General features: G+C 43.6%; 1 protein-coding gene across 1 annotated transcript in view; it reads left to right on the top strand.

Annotated features, from left to right (window-relative positions):
- GARNL3 (GTPase activating Rap/RanGAP domain like 3) overlaps nucleotides 1-16,639 on the top strand; it is a 3,522,664-nt gene that overhangs the window by 2,238,394 nt on the left and 1,267,631 nt on the right. Inside the window, exon 10 of the mRNA XM_044057887.1 lies at nucleotides 2,596-2,671. Coding sequence (XP_043913822.1) covers nucleotides 2,596-2,671 — 76 coding nt within the window. The remainder of the gene's footprint in view (nucleotides 1-2,595; nucleotides 2,672-16,639) is intronic.

Raw genomic sequence — 16,639 nt, 5'->3', positions numbered from 1 at the left:
GGGATAAGAAACTAAGAGTAATGCTACTCAACGCCAGAAGTCTAAACCTCAAGATGCCTTTTCGAAACTCTCCTTAGCATGGAGAACATTGATATCTGTGCAGTAACAGAAACCTGGTTCAAGGCTCCCGAGAGCACCCCAGCACTATCAGGTTATACCTCATACCATGCTTTTCGGCCGCAAAACTTGGACCGAACCACAAAAGGAGGGGGAGTATCAATATTCCTCAAAGATACCCACACCTCCAAGTTGGTGGCACAGCACGAAGCATCAGAGACTATCCATGTGCAACTAACAGTGGGTAAAACTGCCTTCCAGTTTATAGCCTGCTACAGACCACCCTCCCAAAACCCAGGAACCCCACTCGGCCTTCCTGAGAACACTGGAAAATATGAAGGTCTCTCCAAACACCATTATTTTGGGCGACTTCAACTACCCAAACATAGACTGGGAGCATTACTCTAGCTCTAACACCCTAGCCCAAAGGTTCCTAGAATTTATAAACTCAAATGCTATAGAACAACTTGTTACCACTCCCACAAGAGGGGAAAACATACTGGACCTGATCATCACCAACATGGGGACTCTATGCTCCAGATCAGAAGTGTATCCCTCATTGGTAAGATCAGACCATAAACTAATCTCACTGGATATTCACATCCCGACTCCACCCCCTGCCCTAAAAACCACAGTGAAAAACTTCTCTAATGCAAATTTCACACTCCTCAAAACTGTGGTGGAATCCTTCAAAGCCCCCGGGCCTGTGGAAAATACGGCCCAGACCACAGAATTCTTTATAAACGCATTCTATGAACACATTCAGGAATGCATGGATCATGCAATCCCAAATAAAACCAAGTCCCAATCCTCAAACCCAAACATAAAACTACTGTTCAGTCTCAGCCTTACTACAGGATATGTACCCAAAGAGTGGCGTACAGCAACAGTGGTCCCTCTCCACAAAGGTGGTGCCTCAACGGATCCTGGAAACTATCGCCCCATAAGCCTGACTAGCTTGGTCTGCAAAGCTATGGAAAGGATCATCATGGACCTCATAAATAAAGATATTGGGGACCTACAGACACTGGATCCTACCCAGTTTGGCTTTGTTAAGGGCAGATCCTGCCTCTTAAACCTGGTTGATTTCTTTGAAACAGTTACTAAGGCCATTGACGAGGGGAAGGTGGTCCACACAGCCTACCTGGACCTCGCAAAAGCCTTCGATACAATACCCCACTCGGGCATTATAGATAAGCTCACCAGCTTAAATATAAACCCCTATGTCACTAGATGGGTTGCAAACTGGCTCAAGGACAGAACCCACATGGTTAGAATTGCTGGAACCATGTCAGACTCCAAACCAGTTACAAGTGGCATCCCAGAAGGCTCAGTCCTGGGACCTCTCTTGTTCGGTATATATTTCTCGGAGATACAGGCCAACACGGAAGGACTGTGGCTGACCAAGTTTGCAGATGACTGCAAACTGGGCGCCATAATCGACACTAGCATCCTCCAAAAGGGCCTCATAGAAACAGACAACTGGTGCCAGAGCCATGGCCTCAAGCTAAATGCCAAAAAAGTGTATAGTCATCCCCTTTGGCAAAAACAAAGTGCCCACAAATTACCACATAGGTGGTAATCCATTAAGTACAGAAGAAGTAATTATGGACCTGGGGACCCAAGTTGATAGCAATCTCTCATTTGACAACCACCTAGCCAAAGTGGTTAGAAAAACATTTTATATAGCCCACCTAATCATGAAGGGATTCACATCTAGATCAGGGGAGGTCATCGTGCCTCTTTACTCATCCCTCATCAGGCCCATAATTGAGTATAATGCCCCTTTTGGGATGTACCTTACCAGACACCTGCAGCAACTGGAAAGACACCAAGGGGATCAAAGGGCTCAAACAGATGCCATATGCTGCCCGGTTAAAGAAACTCCAGCTCTACTCAGTGGCATACCACCTGTTCAGAGGCGATCTGTGCCTGACGTATAAAGCCATGTCTAACCAATAATTAATGGACATGCTGCACCTCAGAAAATCCAAATCCCATCGAGCTACGTGCTCGAGAGACTTGAACCTCAGCACTGAAATAAACAGGACATGCTGGAGGGACAGATTCATAACCCAGAGGCTCCCTTCACTCTGGAATAAAATCCCAGTCCAAGTTAGGCAGAGTCCCTCATTGACTCTCTTCAAGAGGAATCTTGATGAGTGGATGGGAGATCATAGGTTTACCCCGGGTATCACTTCTGTGTCACTGTTAGACAGAGGCACAGTATACTAACCTTGAAAAAGGGCATAGCAAAATTATTTTAAAATGGGTGGCGAAAGCCAAACACACTCTGGCTAGGCTTATAAATGCCCTAGGGCAGATAGCCTAGTATGAACCTATGAACCTATTTCTTCCATTTCTGCTTTTTCTACTTTTTATGACCATGAATGTGCTGTAAATGACTGACGTAGTTTGTTGCTCTTGTGTGTTTTTACCCTGCTGTTTTCAGAAGACAGCTGCATGTTAAGTCACTTGGTACTAGTAGACTTTATATCACTTTTTAATGTCTTTGTCTCTTCTTTTTTGTCTATATAGGGTTCGGTAAATTTTAAGTTTGGAGTTCTGTATGCCAAAGATGGACAACTTACTGACGATGAAATGTTCAGTAATGGTATGTATTCCTTTAGTTCAAAGCCTGACAGCTTTCTTAATGTATATGCTCACAGTGGAGTATTGATCTGTTTAGTTAGTGTGTTTTGTTTTTATTTCAGGTGGCATTCCTGACTGTTTCTGTCATGACAACATCTTTTATTATTTTTTTTATTCTAGTTCCTTTAAGCTTTGTGAAATTAAATCAGTCAATAAGCTGATCAGAATGGCTGATATTTTCTTATGCATCTTGCAGTATCCCATTCTGTCATAAAATTACTGCGAGAGCCAGAAGCCATTTGTCTATATTTAGAATTAGACTTACATGGGTACCCTGCTTAACTTCCAGCGAATGTAGGGATTCTGTTTTGTACCTTCATATTTCATGATAGCTCTAGGCAGAATAAAGATAATATATTGAACAGGCTTAGAGTGAGAATGAGGATCCGGTCAGGCTCACTGATTGTACACAATCTATTAATGTATTGGGGAAATGGATTCAAGAGCACATTCAGTGACCTGTTCATCATTTTATTTCATGGCTCTTTAGTTGCCTCGTTTACAGAGAAAGCATATGTATGAGCAGAAAGTGTCTGTAGCTTTTAAAGTTTTAACACCTTTGGTGTTGCCATGTGAACAATGGGGAGAAACATAGTGCCCCCGATCAAATAATAGCTTTAAAAGCTACACTTCACAGTGCCATTTTTTTTTTAATTTGTTTATTTATTTATGCATTTATTTTTTGCGGTAGTGTGATGTATCTTAATACTTTAAACATGCTGCATGTACTACAGACATATTATACTCATTCCTAGATAAGAACCAAGCTGTAGTAAGCCTGGTATAGGGGTCCAGGCACCTAGGCGGTGCGACACCCACCTGTGAGACAGCTGGATGTGGACACATGGCAGGATGACATTTTAACTGCAGTGACAAAGGACTGTGGACAATTCCCTGTCAAAATTGAGGGAACCCCTACACCCTAACCACAGGTGGCAGATACAAACCACCACAGTGATACACTGTGCACCCCCTTAGAAGCCACCATGTGAAAGTGTTACTGGAAAATCCTGCTGGGATAGCATGCCACGTGGGCATGAAAGTGGTACCATGGAACCCGTGTGCTATGGGCAAAGCCTTTATTAATTGCATATGCAATGTGATGTGTGTTGTGCTTGGTGCATACGAAACCCAGACAGCATCATAATTTGTAGAAATGTGCCACAGCACGGAGGAAATCCTGCACATTAGTGTAGTCACACTTATGTTGTAAGATGTGCTTTAGGCGACGCCCCTTACTACAATAGCCTTCTTACGCGTGTTACAGGCATCCCCGCAGAAGAGATTCACGCCGGTATCCGTCAGGTTCTGCTCCTGCTGCAGAACACACAAAAGGTCAGCTAGCTGTACAGTAGGGCGACCCAGTAATACCTTCAGCCGATGCCACGCCTCCACCTGGTTGTTAGTACGTGGGAAGTCCATCTCAGAGACATCGGACACATTCCAGAACCGCAGAGGGTATGACGATGGCATTCGTGTCTGTACTGAACAGCGGGATGCATACTTGCGTGGTCGGCCTCGGACATAATGATGGTCTAGAAATACACCAATCGGCTGGGCACATTCTGGTAAGGAAGACACAATGTCCAGAAATGCAGGGACAACATCATCCAAAGGTAGGAATGCCAACGCTATCAGCTTGCGAATGGCAATGGAGAAAGCAGTGTCCGTGCCATAGAGGCGGGCAGGGTGGTGATGATGGATCTGTCGCCAGATGATCTGTGCAAAATGGAATAGGCATCCCTTCAGAATACTCCTAGGGAATGCCTTCCGCTGGCACAATTGCTGCCTTCTCAAAGTCAGTCATGATATACTGCGGTGACAAAGTGCATCCCTGGTCAGATGCCATACCCCTCAGCACCTCCCACAAAGTGGTGTATGCAGACTCCGACTTCCGTGTCATGAGACAGTACACCAGGGGTGCGACCCTCATTGACGTGGTGGTGCCAACACAGCCATGTAATGTATATAGCTGGCGACAGATATCGCCCGTGTGGGAAAGGTGCCATCACCAAGAACAAAGTCGGACCTGCACAGGTCAGTCAGGTTCTGTGTTGTAGTAAGTACTACCAAGGAAGCGGTACCATCCATATCCGACCTTCTACGAAGTATGAAGCTGCCACCACGGAGTGGATACTGGCTGGCATCAATATCTGCAAGGGTTGCTGGAGGTGTAGCCATGGAGGCCGGTGCCTGCGGCCGCACCTTGGTGATGCTTCTACGAAGGGTCGCACAAGGCATCTCCTGCAGTACATTGTCATCTGCTGTGCCTAGCACACTCTGCATTACCAAGCTTGGCAATTCATTACCAGTTACTGCCCTCTGCCGCAGTTCTGCTCGCAATGTAGCCACTTGTGCCATTGTTGCATCTGGGCCGTGCTGGTGTGGCAGTGATTTCAGCAATTCCTCACCCTCTTCCTGCCGAACAGTGATGGCACGCCCTCTGCATGCCTCGTTCTCCGCTCACTACATGCCCAGTACCGTTTTGGTGGTGTCTCACGTTCCAAATGGTAGAGGTACCCCTCCAACACCAGCATGGGTTTGCCACGTTGGCTGGGCACTGTGCTGTATCTGTTGCCAATCAGACCAGGGCTATACAGATACATACATTCCAGCATGGTTGCAGCACTTGTAGATGGTCTCTCAGAATCCATCACAGCCGGTGGAGCTTGGTATGGGATATACTACTGAACCTGGACACAGTCCCTTCCAGACAGTAGGCCACTCGGTTCACACCTCCTTGTCTTATACCGTGTAGTAACTCTGTCTGTCTCAATGGCCCTGTACAGCCGTGCACTCCAACCGCCTCTGACTGTCTCTCCCCTATGGTTGCAATGTCTGCAGTTAACACATCCCTGGGGTTGCCGTGATGCTTGTACTCTGTTTAGAGTCCACGATGCCTGATTGAGCACAGGTTCTGTGTGTACTGTGCCAGCCCCTTTAACTCCCTGTTGTTGCTGCCAGCCAATCACGGTTTAGGGCTTGGTGTCTGCTTGAGTGGCAGATGTTACTTAGGGAGGTACCTCTGTCTTGCACCCTTGTCTTCCTACATGGGGCTGGGTACTTGTCTATACTCCTGTAACAGGGACAACGTGGCGTGTTCAGCAGAAGCTGCATGTCTTACTGTGGAGTCGGGATGGGTTACAGCTACTATATCCCCTGCTACTGGGTTAGTGTGTCATGCTTTACCAGGTTAGCATGTTCACACCTACAACTGCACTCAGGGCTCTAGCAGGGTAGGTACTGTTTGTTGCAGGCATGCCTGTTATCTGGGTTTGTCCTATACTACAGACACCCTGCTGTGACATGCTTACTACTAGTACACAGACAGGTTATAGTGTGTGTGTTCTATTGACCCTGACACTGCTTTGTCTGTACCTTTAAGGGTTTACCTGACACATGACCTGCTTTTCTATGCAGCATTTCTCGGGTAAATGTGCTGTGCATTGCTCACGTGCTGGGGACTTTACTTCCTGCTTCTCGGGACTGTTTGCTGTGTTTGCGTGGACAACTGGGGCTGTGAGGGTAAGTAATGGTTTTATGACTGCTTCTGCAACTGTTTTGGGTGTATGAGTGCTTATGCAACTGTTTTGGTGTTATGACTGCTTCTGCTACTGTTTTGGGTGTATGAGTGCTTATGCAACTGTTTTGGGTGTATGAGTGTTTATGCAACTGTTTTGATGTATGAGTGCTTATGCAACTGTTTTGGGTGTATGAGTGTTTATGCAACTGTTTTGGAGCACTACCGTTGTGCTGTGTTTCGCGCCGATCTGCGTGTGTTTGCCGGCCGTGTACGCTGTGTGTTGACGGGCTGCGTGTTTGCCTTAGGGGCCGTCTGCTTTTGGCTGTTTTCACACCGCCGCATCTTTCCGCCAGCATTACTCGTTTGCAGCACCGCTCTACGGTTTAGCGGTGCTGCGGCCTTCTGGTTTCGGCGATGTAGCTCGCGGGCATTTGTCTCGCGATCTACACGCCGGAACCCCTGGTAGGGTCCAGGCACCTAGGCGGTGCGACACCCACCTGTGAGACAGCTGGATGTGGACACATGGCAGGATGACATTTTAACTGCAGTGACAAAGGACTGTGGACAATTCCCTGTCAAAATTGAGGGAACCCCTACACCCTAACCACAGGTGGCAGATACAAACCACCACAGTGATACACTGTGCACCCCCTTAGAAGCCACCATGTGAAAGTGTTACTGGAAAATCCTGCTGGGATAGCATGCCACGTGGGCATGAAAGTGGTACCATGGAACCCGTGTGCTATGGGCAAAGCCTTTATTAATTGCATATGCAATGTGATGTGTGTTGTGCTTGGTGCATACGAAACCCAGACAGCATCATAATTTGTAGAAATGTGCCACAGCACGGAGGAAATCCTGCACATTAGTGTAGTCACACTTATGTTGTAAGATGTGCTTTAGGCGACGCCTCCCTTACTACAATAGCCTTCTTACGCGGTGTTACAGGCATCCCCGCAGAAGAGATTCACGTCGGTATCCGCCAGGTTCTGCTCCTGCTGCAGAACACACAAAGGTCAGCTAGCTGTACAGTAGGGCGACCCAGTAATACCTTGTCGGCGATGCCACGCCTCCACCTGGTTGTTAGTAATGGAAGTCCATCTCAGAGACATCGGACACATTCCAGAACCGCAGAGGGTATGACGATGGCATTCGTGTCTGTACTGAACAGCGGGATGCATACTTGCGTGGTCGGCCTCGGACATAATGATGGTCTAGAAATACACCAATCGGCTGGGCACATTCTGGTAAGGAAGACACAATGTCCAGAAATGCAGGGACAACATCATCCAAAGGTAGGAATGCCAACGCTATCAGCTGCGAATGGCAATGGAGAAAGCAGTGTCCGTGCTATAGAGGGCGACAAGGTGGTGATGTTGGATCTGTCGCCAGATGATCTGTGCAAAATGGAATAGGCATCCCTTCAGAATACTCCTAGGAATGCCTTCCGGCTGGCACGAATTGCTGCCTTCTCAAAGTCAGTCATGATATACTGCGGTGACAAAGTGCATCCCTGGTCAGATGCCATACCCTCAGCACCTCCCACAAAGTGGTGTATGCAGACCCGACTCGCGTGTCATGAGACAGTACACCAGGGGTACGACCCTCATTGAGGTGGTGGTGCCAATACAGCCATGTAATGTATATAGCTGGCGACAGATATCGCCCGTGGGAAAGGTGCCATCACCAAGAACAAAGTCGGACCTGCACAGGTCAGTCAGGTTCTGTGTTGTAGTAAGTACTACCAAGGAAGCGGTACCATCCATATCCGACCTTCACGGCGCATGAAGCTGCCACCACGGAGTGGATACTGGCTGGCATCAATATCTGCAAGGGTTGCTGGAGGTGTAGCCATGGATGCCCGTGCCTGCCGCGTACCCTGGTGATGCTTCTCTGAAGGGTCGCACGACAAGGCATCTCCTGCAGTACATTGTCATCTGCTGTGCCTAGCACACTCTGCATTACCAAGCTTGGCACCATTACCAGTTACTGCCCTCTGCCGCAGTTCTGCTCCCAATGTAGCCACTTGTGCCATTGTTGCATCTGGGCCGTGCTGGTGTGGCAGTGATTTCAGCAATTCCTCACCCTCTTCCTGCCGAACAGTGATGGCACGCCCTCTGCATGCCTTCGTTCTCCGCTCACTACATGCCCAGTACCGCTTTGGTGGTGTCTCACGTTCCAAATGGTAGAGGTACCCTCCAACACCAGCATGGGTTTGCCACGTTGGCTGGGCACTGTGCTGTATCTGTTGCCAATCAGACCAGGGCTATACAGATACATACATTCCAGCATGGTTGCAGCACTTGTAGATGGTCTCTCAGAATCCATCACAGCCGTGGAGCTTGGTATGGGATATACTACTGAACCTGGACACAGTCCCTTCCAGACAGTAGGCCACCGGTTCACACCTCCTTGTCTTATACCGTGTAGTAACTCTGTCTGTCTCAATGGCCCTGTACAGCTTGCACTCCAACCGCCTCTCACTGTCTCTCCCCTATGGTTGCAATGTCTGCAGTTAACACATCCCTGGGGTTGCCGTATGCTTGTACTCTGTTTAGAGTCCACGATGCCTGATTGAGCACAGGTTCTGTGTGTACTGTGCCAGCCCCTTTAACTCCCTGTTGTTGCTGCCAGCCAATCACGGTTTAGGCTTGGTGTCTGCTTGAGTGGCAGATGTTACTTAGGGAGGTACCTCTGTCTTGCACCCTTGTCTTCCTACATGGGGCTGGGTACTTGTCTATACTCCTGTAACAGGGACAACGTGACGGTTCAGCAGAAGCTGCATGTCTTACTGTGGAGTCGGGGATGGGTTACAGCTACTATATCCCCTGCTACTGGGTTAGTGTGTCATGCTTTACCAGGTTAGCATGTTCACACCTACAACTGCACTCAGGGCTCTAGCAGGGTAGGTACTGTTTGTTGCAGGCATGCCTGTTATCTGGGTTTGTCCTATACTACAGACACCCTGCTGTGACATGCTTACTACTAGTACACAGACAGGTTATAGTGTGTGTGTTCTATTGACCCTGACACTGCTTTGTCTGTACCTTTAAGGGTTTACCTGACACATGACCTGCTTTTCTATGCAGCATTTCTCAGGTAAAATGTGCTGTGCATTGCTCGTGCTGGGGACTTTACTTCCTGCTTCTCGGGACTGTTTGCTGTGTTTGCGTGGACAACTGGGGCTGTGAGGGTAAGTAATGGTTTTATGACTGCTTCTGCAACTGTTTTGGGTGTATGAGTGCTTATGCAACTGTTTTGGTGTTATGACTGCTTCTGCTACTGTTTTGGGTGTATGAGTGCTTATGCAACTGTTTTGGGTGTATGAGTGTTTATGCAACTGTTTTGATGTATGAGTGCTTATGCAACTGTTTTGGGTGTATGAGTGTTTATGCAACTGTTTTGGAGCACTACCGTTGTGCTGTGTTTCGCGCCGATCCGCGTGTGTTTGCCGTCGTACGCTGTGTGTTGATCGGCCGCGTGTTTGCCTTAGGGGCCGCCTGCTTTGGCTGTTTTCACACCGCCGCATCTTTCCGCTATTTTGCCGCAGCACCGCTCTACGGTTTAGCGGTGCTGCGGCCTTCTGGTTTCGGCGATGTAGCTCGCGGGCATTTGTCTCGCGATCTACACGCCGGAACCCCTGGTATAGCCAAAAACATATGTACAGATCTGATTTTTGTAATGGTATACAAAACGTGCGCTGCCACATGTGTCAGCCACCAGGGATCTGTATCAGAGAGCAAACATGAGATGCAGTGTTGCTCAGCAAACAAAGTTAGAAGTTGTAATGTTCCTTCCATTGCTTCATTTTTTTATCAGTTGCTATTAGATAAAGATGTCAACATCTCCAAATGAGAAATTACCATATAGGTGGTAATCCATTAAGTACAGAAGAAGTAATTAAGGACCTGGGAACCCAAGTTGATAGCAATCTCTCATTTGACAACCACGTGGCCAAAGTGGTTAGAAAAACATTTTATATAGCCCACCTAATCATGAAGGGATTCACATCTAGATCAGGGAGGTCATCGTGCCTCTTTACTCATCCCTCATCAGGCCCATAATTGAGTACAATGCCCTTTGGGATGTACCTTACCAGACACCTGCAGCAACTGGAAAGACCCCAAAAGTACCTCACCAAGAGGATCAAAGGGCTCAAACAGATGCCATATGCTGCCCGGTTAAAGAAACTCCAGCTCTACTCAGTGGCATACCGCCTGCTCAGAGGCGATCTGTGCCTGACATATAAAGCCATGTCCAACCCGGAATTAATGGACATGCTGCACCTCAGAAAATCCAAATCCCATAGAGCTACGCACTCGAGAGACTTGAACCTCAGCACTGAAATAAATAGGACATGCTGGAGGGACAGATTCATAAACCAGAGGCTCCCTTCACTCTGGAATAAAATCCCAGTCCAGGTTAGGCAGAGTCCCTCATTGACTCTCTTCAAGAGGAATCTTGATAAGTGGATGGGAGATCGTAGGTTTACCCCGGCTATCACTTCTGTGCCACTGTTAGACAGAGGCACAGTATACTAACCTCAAAAAAGGGAATAGCAAAATTAATTTAAAATGGGTGGCGAAAGCCAAACACACTCTGGCTAGGCTTATAAATGCCCTAGGGCAGATAGCCTAGTATGAGCCTATGAACCTATTTCTTCCATTTCTGCTTTTTCTACTTTTTATGACCAAGAATGTGCTGTAAATGGCTGACGTAGTTTGTTGCTCTTGTGTGTTTTTACCCTGCTGTTTTCAGAAGACAGCTGCATGTTAAGTCAGTTGGTACTAGTGGACTTTATATCACTTTTTAATGTCTTTGTCTCTTCTTTTTTGTCTATATAGGGTTCGGTAAATTTTAAGTTTGGAGTTCTGTATGCCAAAGATGGACAACTTACTGACGATGAAATGTTCAGTAATGGTATGTATTCCTTTAGTTCAAAGCCTGACAGCTTTCCTAATGTATATGCTCACAGTGGAGTATTGATCTGTTTATTTAGTTAGTGTGTTTTGTTTTTATTTCAGGCGACATTCCTGACTGTTTCTGTCATGACAACATCTTTTATTATTTTTTTTTATTCTAGTTCCTTTAAGCTTTGTGAAATTAAATCAGTCAATAAGCTGATCAGAATGGCTGATATTTTCTTATGCATCTTGCAGTATCCCATTCTGTCATAAAATTACTGCGAGAGCCAGAAGCCATTTGTCTATATTTAGAATTAGACTTACATGGGTACCCTGCTTAACTTCCAGCGAATGTAGGGATTCTGTTTTGTACCTTCATGTTTCATGATAGCTCTAGGCAGAATAAAAATAATATATTGAACAGGCTTAGAGTGAGAATGAGGATCCGGTCAGGCTCACTGATTGTACACAATCTATTAATGTATTGAGGAAATGGATTCAAGAGCACATTCAGTGACCTGTTCATCATTTTATTTCATGGCTCTTTAGTTGCCTCGTTTACAGAGAAAGCATATGTATGAGCAGAAAGTGTCTGTAGCTTTTAAAGTTTTAACACCTTTGGTATTGCCATGTGAACAATGGGGAGAAACATAGTGCCCCCGATCAAATAATAGCTTTAAAAGCTGTTAGTGCCATTTTTTTTTTTAATTTGTTTATTTATTTATGCATTTATTTTTTGCGGTAGTGTGATGTATTTTAATACTTTAAACATGCTGCATGTACTACAGACATATTATACTCATTCCTAGATAAGAACCAAGCTGTAGTAAGCCTGGTATAGCCAAAAACATATGTACAGATCTGATTTTTGCAATGGTATACAAAACGTGCGCTGCCACATGTCAGCCACCAGGGATCTGTATCAGAGAGCAAACATGAGGTGCAGTGTTGCTCAGCAAACAAAGTTAGAAGTTGTAATGTTCCTTCCATTGCTTCATTTTTTTATCAGTTGCTATTAGATAAAGATGTCACCATCTCCAAATGAGTAGAAAAAAGAACACACCTCCAAGTGGTGCACTGTACCAAAGCAAAAATTAAACCAAGTCCAACAAAAGAAGTTGGGTACAGTTCCACAGCTGAATGAATAAAATCCAAAAGTTGGTAAAAACAAAGAACTTTAATGTGGAAATTGATGAGTGCTTTCACAATTTAAAAATTGCTTCTTCAGATCAAAAAATGAAACTGAAAATCTTCTTATATATACGAGTAAGTAAAACCAATTAAATATATCAACCTATTAAGGCATCTCATTAAATCTTGTAATAGCAAAGTCAGCATAACGTAAAAACCCTTGTGCTTAAAGGCATGTGTACATATTTTATCTCTAAAATATATAATGCATAAAAAACACATATACATAGAAAAATATATGTGAATGAATGCATGTTATCTTAGACTTCTACTATTAAGTTCTGGTTTTAGGGGAACAACATCATTAAGGCCAGAGGCCTTATGTGCTCTGAACCTTAAAATCCACCTAGTTTCACTGCGTTCGGTGTCAATGGTTAAATCACCCAACCTCATATCTTCCTTCACTGTTTCTATCACTTAAAATAAAAACTTATGTTGATTCCCCTCTTGTGCTATATGCTTTGCTAATGCACTATATTCTAGCCCCTTACTGATGCAATATACATGGTCCCTTATTCGTTCGCAAACACATCTGTTGGTTTTGCCAACATCAAATTTATTACAGTACGCACAATGGCTAAGTAAACTAAATTCTTTATGTTGCAGTTGGCTAAGATGTTGAACCTAAATTCTTGACCAGAGTCAGGCTGTATAAATACTGGATGTTCGAGTATGTAATGGCAACGATTACATGCCCCACATTTATTTGTACCTTTCATCCCATTATTTACCCCTACATCTTTTATTTTAGGGTAACAAAGCTGTCTCTGCAGGGATTTTTTTGTTCCTATAAGTAAAAGAGGACATCTTTCCTATAATGCCAGTTACATTCTCATCCATATGTAAAACATGCCAATGCCAGCAAACTATATCTTTAATAACATTAACCTCACTACTGTATGTTAAAGTGAAAGAGACCTTTCTATTCTCAGACTTTTGATTTTGTACATTGCTTCTATGGGGTGAAGAATAAAAAGGTTTACCCAAACCTTTCCTTTCTTTCCTAACTCGCTAGTTTTTTCAACTTCAGTACTATTATACCCGCTATTCTCAAAATCTCTCCCAAGCCTATCTAACTCCTTCTCAAAATCAGTGTCATCCACTGTTAGCCTAGAGAGACATAGCATTTGTCCCTTGACAACACTGGGGAATATATGTCCCGGGTGCATGCTATCTTGGTGCAAATATGATGGAACATAGGATTCCTTTCTGAAAACATTTGTAGAGATACTATTGTTGCAAATATTCCTCTCAATATGGATGTCTAAATAGTTAATACTACTAGGAGAATACTCAGCAGTGAATTTCAGAAAGTCACTGCTAGTATTCATCTGCTCTAAAAAATCACAAAACTCTTTCTCTGTTCCTTTCCATAGCAGAAATAGGTCATCCACAAAACGACGAATAAATACTACGTTCTTCCCGAATAAACACTTAATGTGCTGGGATTCCCATTCTTTCATAACTAGGTTGGCATAGCTATTGGCACAAGGAGTGCCCATAGCTATGCCAGCCAACTGTAGGTAATAATCCTGATCAAAAATGAATACATTGTGTTCCAGTGCCATCTCTAGTAAGAAACAAATACGATCTGTTTGTTGCATATTATAACCACTATTCCTAACAATAAAAGCTTTCATCATTTCGATCCCTTGTAAATTGGGGATCACAGTAAACAAAGATATTACATCCATTGTTACAAGCAAATCAAAAGTACGATGTTCAACAGCCTTCAAATATCCATGCAACTCCTCTAGAAACTGTTTGCTGTCTTTTAGTACTAAATCATACTTATCTAAAACTGGTCTCAGCTGTTTTTCAATATAAATGGAAAATGGTTTGGTTAACCAGCCAGCCCCTGATACAATAGGTCTAAACTTAGGGGTATATGAATCTTTATCTATTTTCGGCAAACTATATAAGTTGTGTACTAAAGGGTGTCCCACTATGAAATACTGAAACATTTCCTTAGAAATAATACCCTTTTGCAAAATCTTCATCAATGCTTTCTGAATTTCCTCTTTCATAATATTTATAACATTTCTGTTTATCTTTTTATATGTGCATGCATCATTTAACATATCTCTAATAGTGTCAAAATAAAAACTCCTATCCATAACTACTACTAGACCGCCTTTGTCAGCTGGTCGGATAACTATTTTGTCATCATTTTGTAGTTTTTTAAGAGCCATTCGCTCATCTGAAGTCATGTTCACTAATTTCCTACTCGTCCTATTTCCATAGAAATATTTATAGACATCTTCTTCACATAATTTTACAAAAACATCTAAGGCAGGGTTCGAAGCAGGTGCAAAAGCGCTAGGTTTCTTAAATAAGCAGATAGCATCATTAAACTCTTGATCTTTGAACATGACTTTTAAAGACACATTTCTTATAAAAAAGTCTAAAATCTAATAAAGTTTCAGGCAAATCAGCAGCCTGAGCTGGAATAAAGGGCAAGCCTTTATTAAGTATCTTAAGTTCAGTTTCTGAAAGAACCCGGTCAGAAATGTTCCATACTAGTTCACCTAGTTCATATTCCACAATTTTTCAGTGTGTGGTGGTTGTTGTCGAAAAACTAAATCCAAAAGTGTACCCTGTTGCTTCCTCTTTGTTCTACCCCTATTCGATGTATTCTCCAATGATTTCATTCCGTTCTTCCTGAAAGGAAGTGGTAGAGTAGAAAAAATCTGGTCGTTCACAGCCACGCCAGTTTTCTTCCTACTTGCTCCATTTTATGTATCTCTTCCCTCCGTTCGACAGAGACGTTCAGAGTCTCATGTGTATGCAGAGTACTATACACTGAATATGTTTGCATACTGAGAGCCGAGGGTGGGGCTTCTATCTGCTGTTGTATGATAGGTGTAGTCACATTAGATCCCGTTCCATTGGTCGCTTCATCTGCAGTTGAACTACGTGCAGTCCTCTGTTCCCTGGGCCAAGTGAACACCCAGTTGTTTTTGAAATCATGGCTATCTCATTGTAGTTTCTTCTTTTTCTGAGCCAAAAGTCTGTGCTCATAAGCAGATATATGATCAATAAGCTCACAACACCATAAATCTGCAAAATCATCACCAGCTTCCTTATAAAATTAATTAATTCTGCAATTATTGTATTTTACTAATCAGCGTGTGTTCTATATGCAGAAAAAAGTCTATTAAAAGCTTAATATATCTGAAGCTGGTATGCAGATTTATTTGTTGCCACTTAGCAAGCAAGTCCGAATAAGACTCCCCCGTAAGTGGACATATTAAAAACACATAGTCCTCTAGGGTATTACCTTCAGGGAAATACATGCCTCAAAGTGAAGTTTTTGACACTGAGATCTTTTAAGTTGGTACAGTTCATTTTCCATTTGCTTCATAATGTTACAAACCTTAAGCTTCTCTCATTCAGTGTCAATACCTGATGAAATATGCATATGTGCCTCAATGTTCAGCAGTGGATTACTATCCATGCACATAAAAGTCACCAAGTGTTCACCATTATTCCTCAAAGATACAGGATTCACATTCATATCACCTGATGCAACAAATCCTTCAGCCATGTCCTCAGGAGGTAGGAACAAAAGCAGCAAACAAGTAGAAAAAAGAACACACCTCCAAGTGATGCACTGTACCAAAACCAAAATAAACCAAGTCCAACAAAAGAAGTCAGGTACAGTTGGTACTGCCGAGTATTCTCCTAGTAGTATTAACTATTTAGACATCCATATTAAGAGGAATATTTAAAACAATAGTATCTCTACAAATGTTTTCAGAAAGGAATGCTATGTTCCATCATTTTTGCACCGAGATAGCATGCACCTGGGACATATATTCCCCAGTGTTGTCAAGGGACAAATGCTATGTCTCTCTAGGCTAACAGTAGATGACACTGATTTTGAGAAGGAGTTAGATAGGCTTGGGAGAGATTTTTGAGAATAGAGGGTATGATAGTACTGAAATTGAAAAAAAACTAGTGCGTTAGTTAAGAAAGAAACAAAAGATTTGGGCAAACCTTTTTATTCTTCACCCCATAGAGGCAATATGCAAAATCAAAAGTCTAAGAATAAAAAGGTCACTTTCACCTTAACATACAGTAGTGAGGTTAATGTTATTAAAGATATAGTTTGTAGGCAATGGCATGTTTTACATATGGTTGAGAATGTAACTGGCATTATAGGAAAGATGCCCTCTTTTATTTACAGGAACAATAAATCCCTGAGGAGAAGTAAAAGATGTAGGGGTAAATAATGGGATGAAAGGTACAAAAAAATGGGGGGCATGTAATCGTTGCCATTACATACTCGAACATCCAGTATTTGTACATC

Source organism: Protopterus annectens, chromosome 16.part0 (genome assembly GCF_019279795.1).
Source record: "Protopterus annectens isolate FY-2018-M chromosome 16.part0, PAN1.0, whole genome shotgun sequence".
Lineage (NCBI taxonomy): Eukaryota > Metazoa > Chordata > Ceratodontiformes > Protopteridae > Protopterus > Protopterus annectens.
The sequence above is the reverse complement of the archived record's forward strand: the minus strand, read 5'-3'. Positions and strand labels throughout refer to the sequence as shown.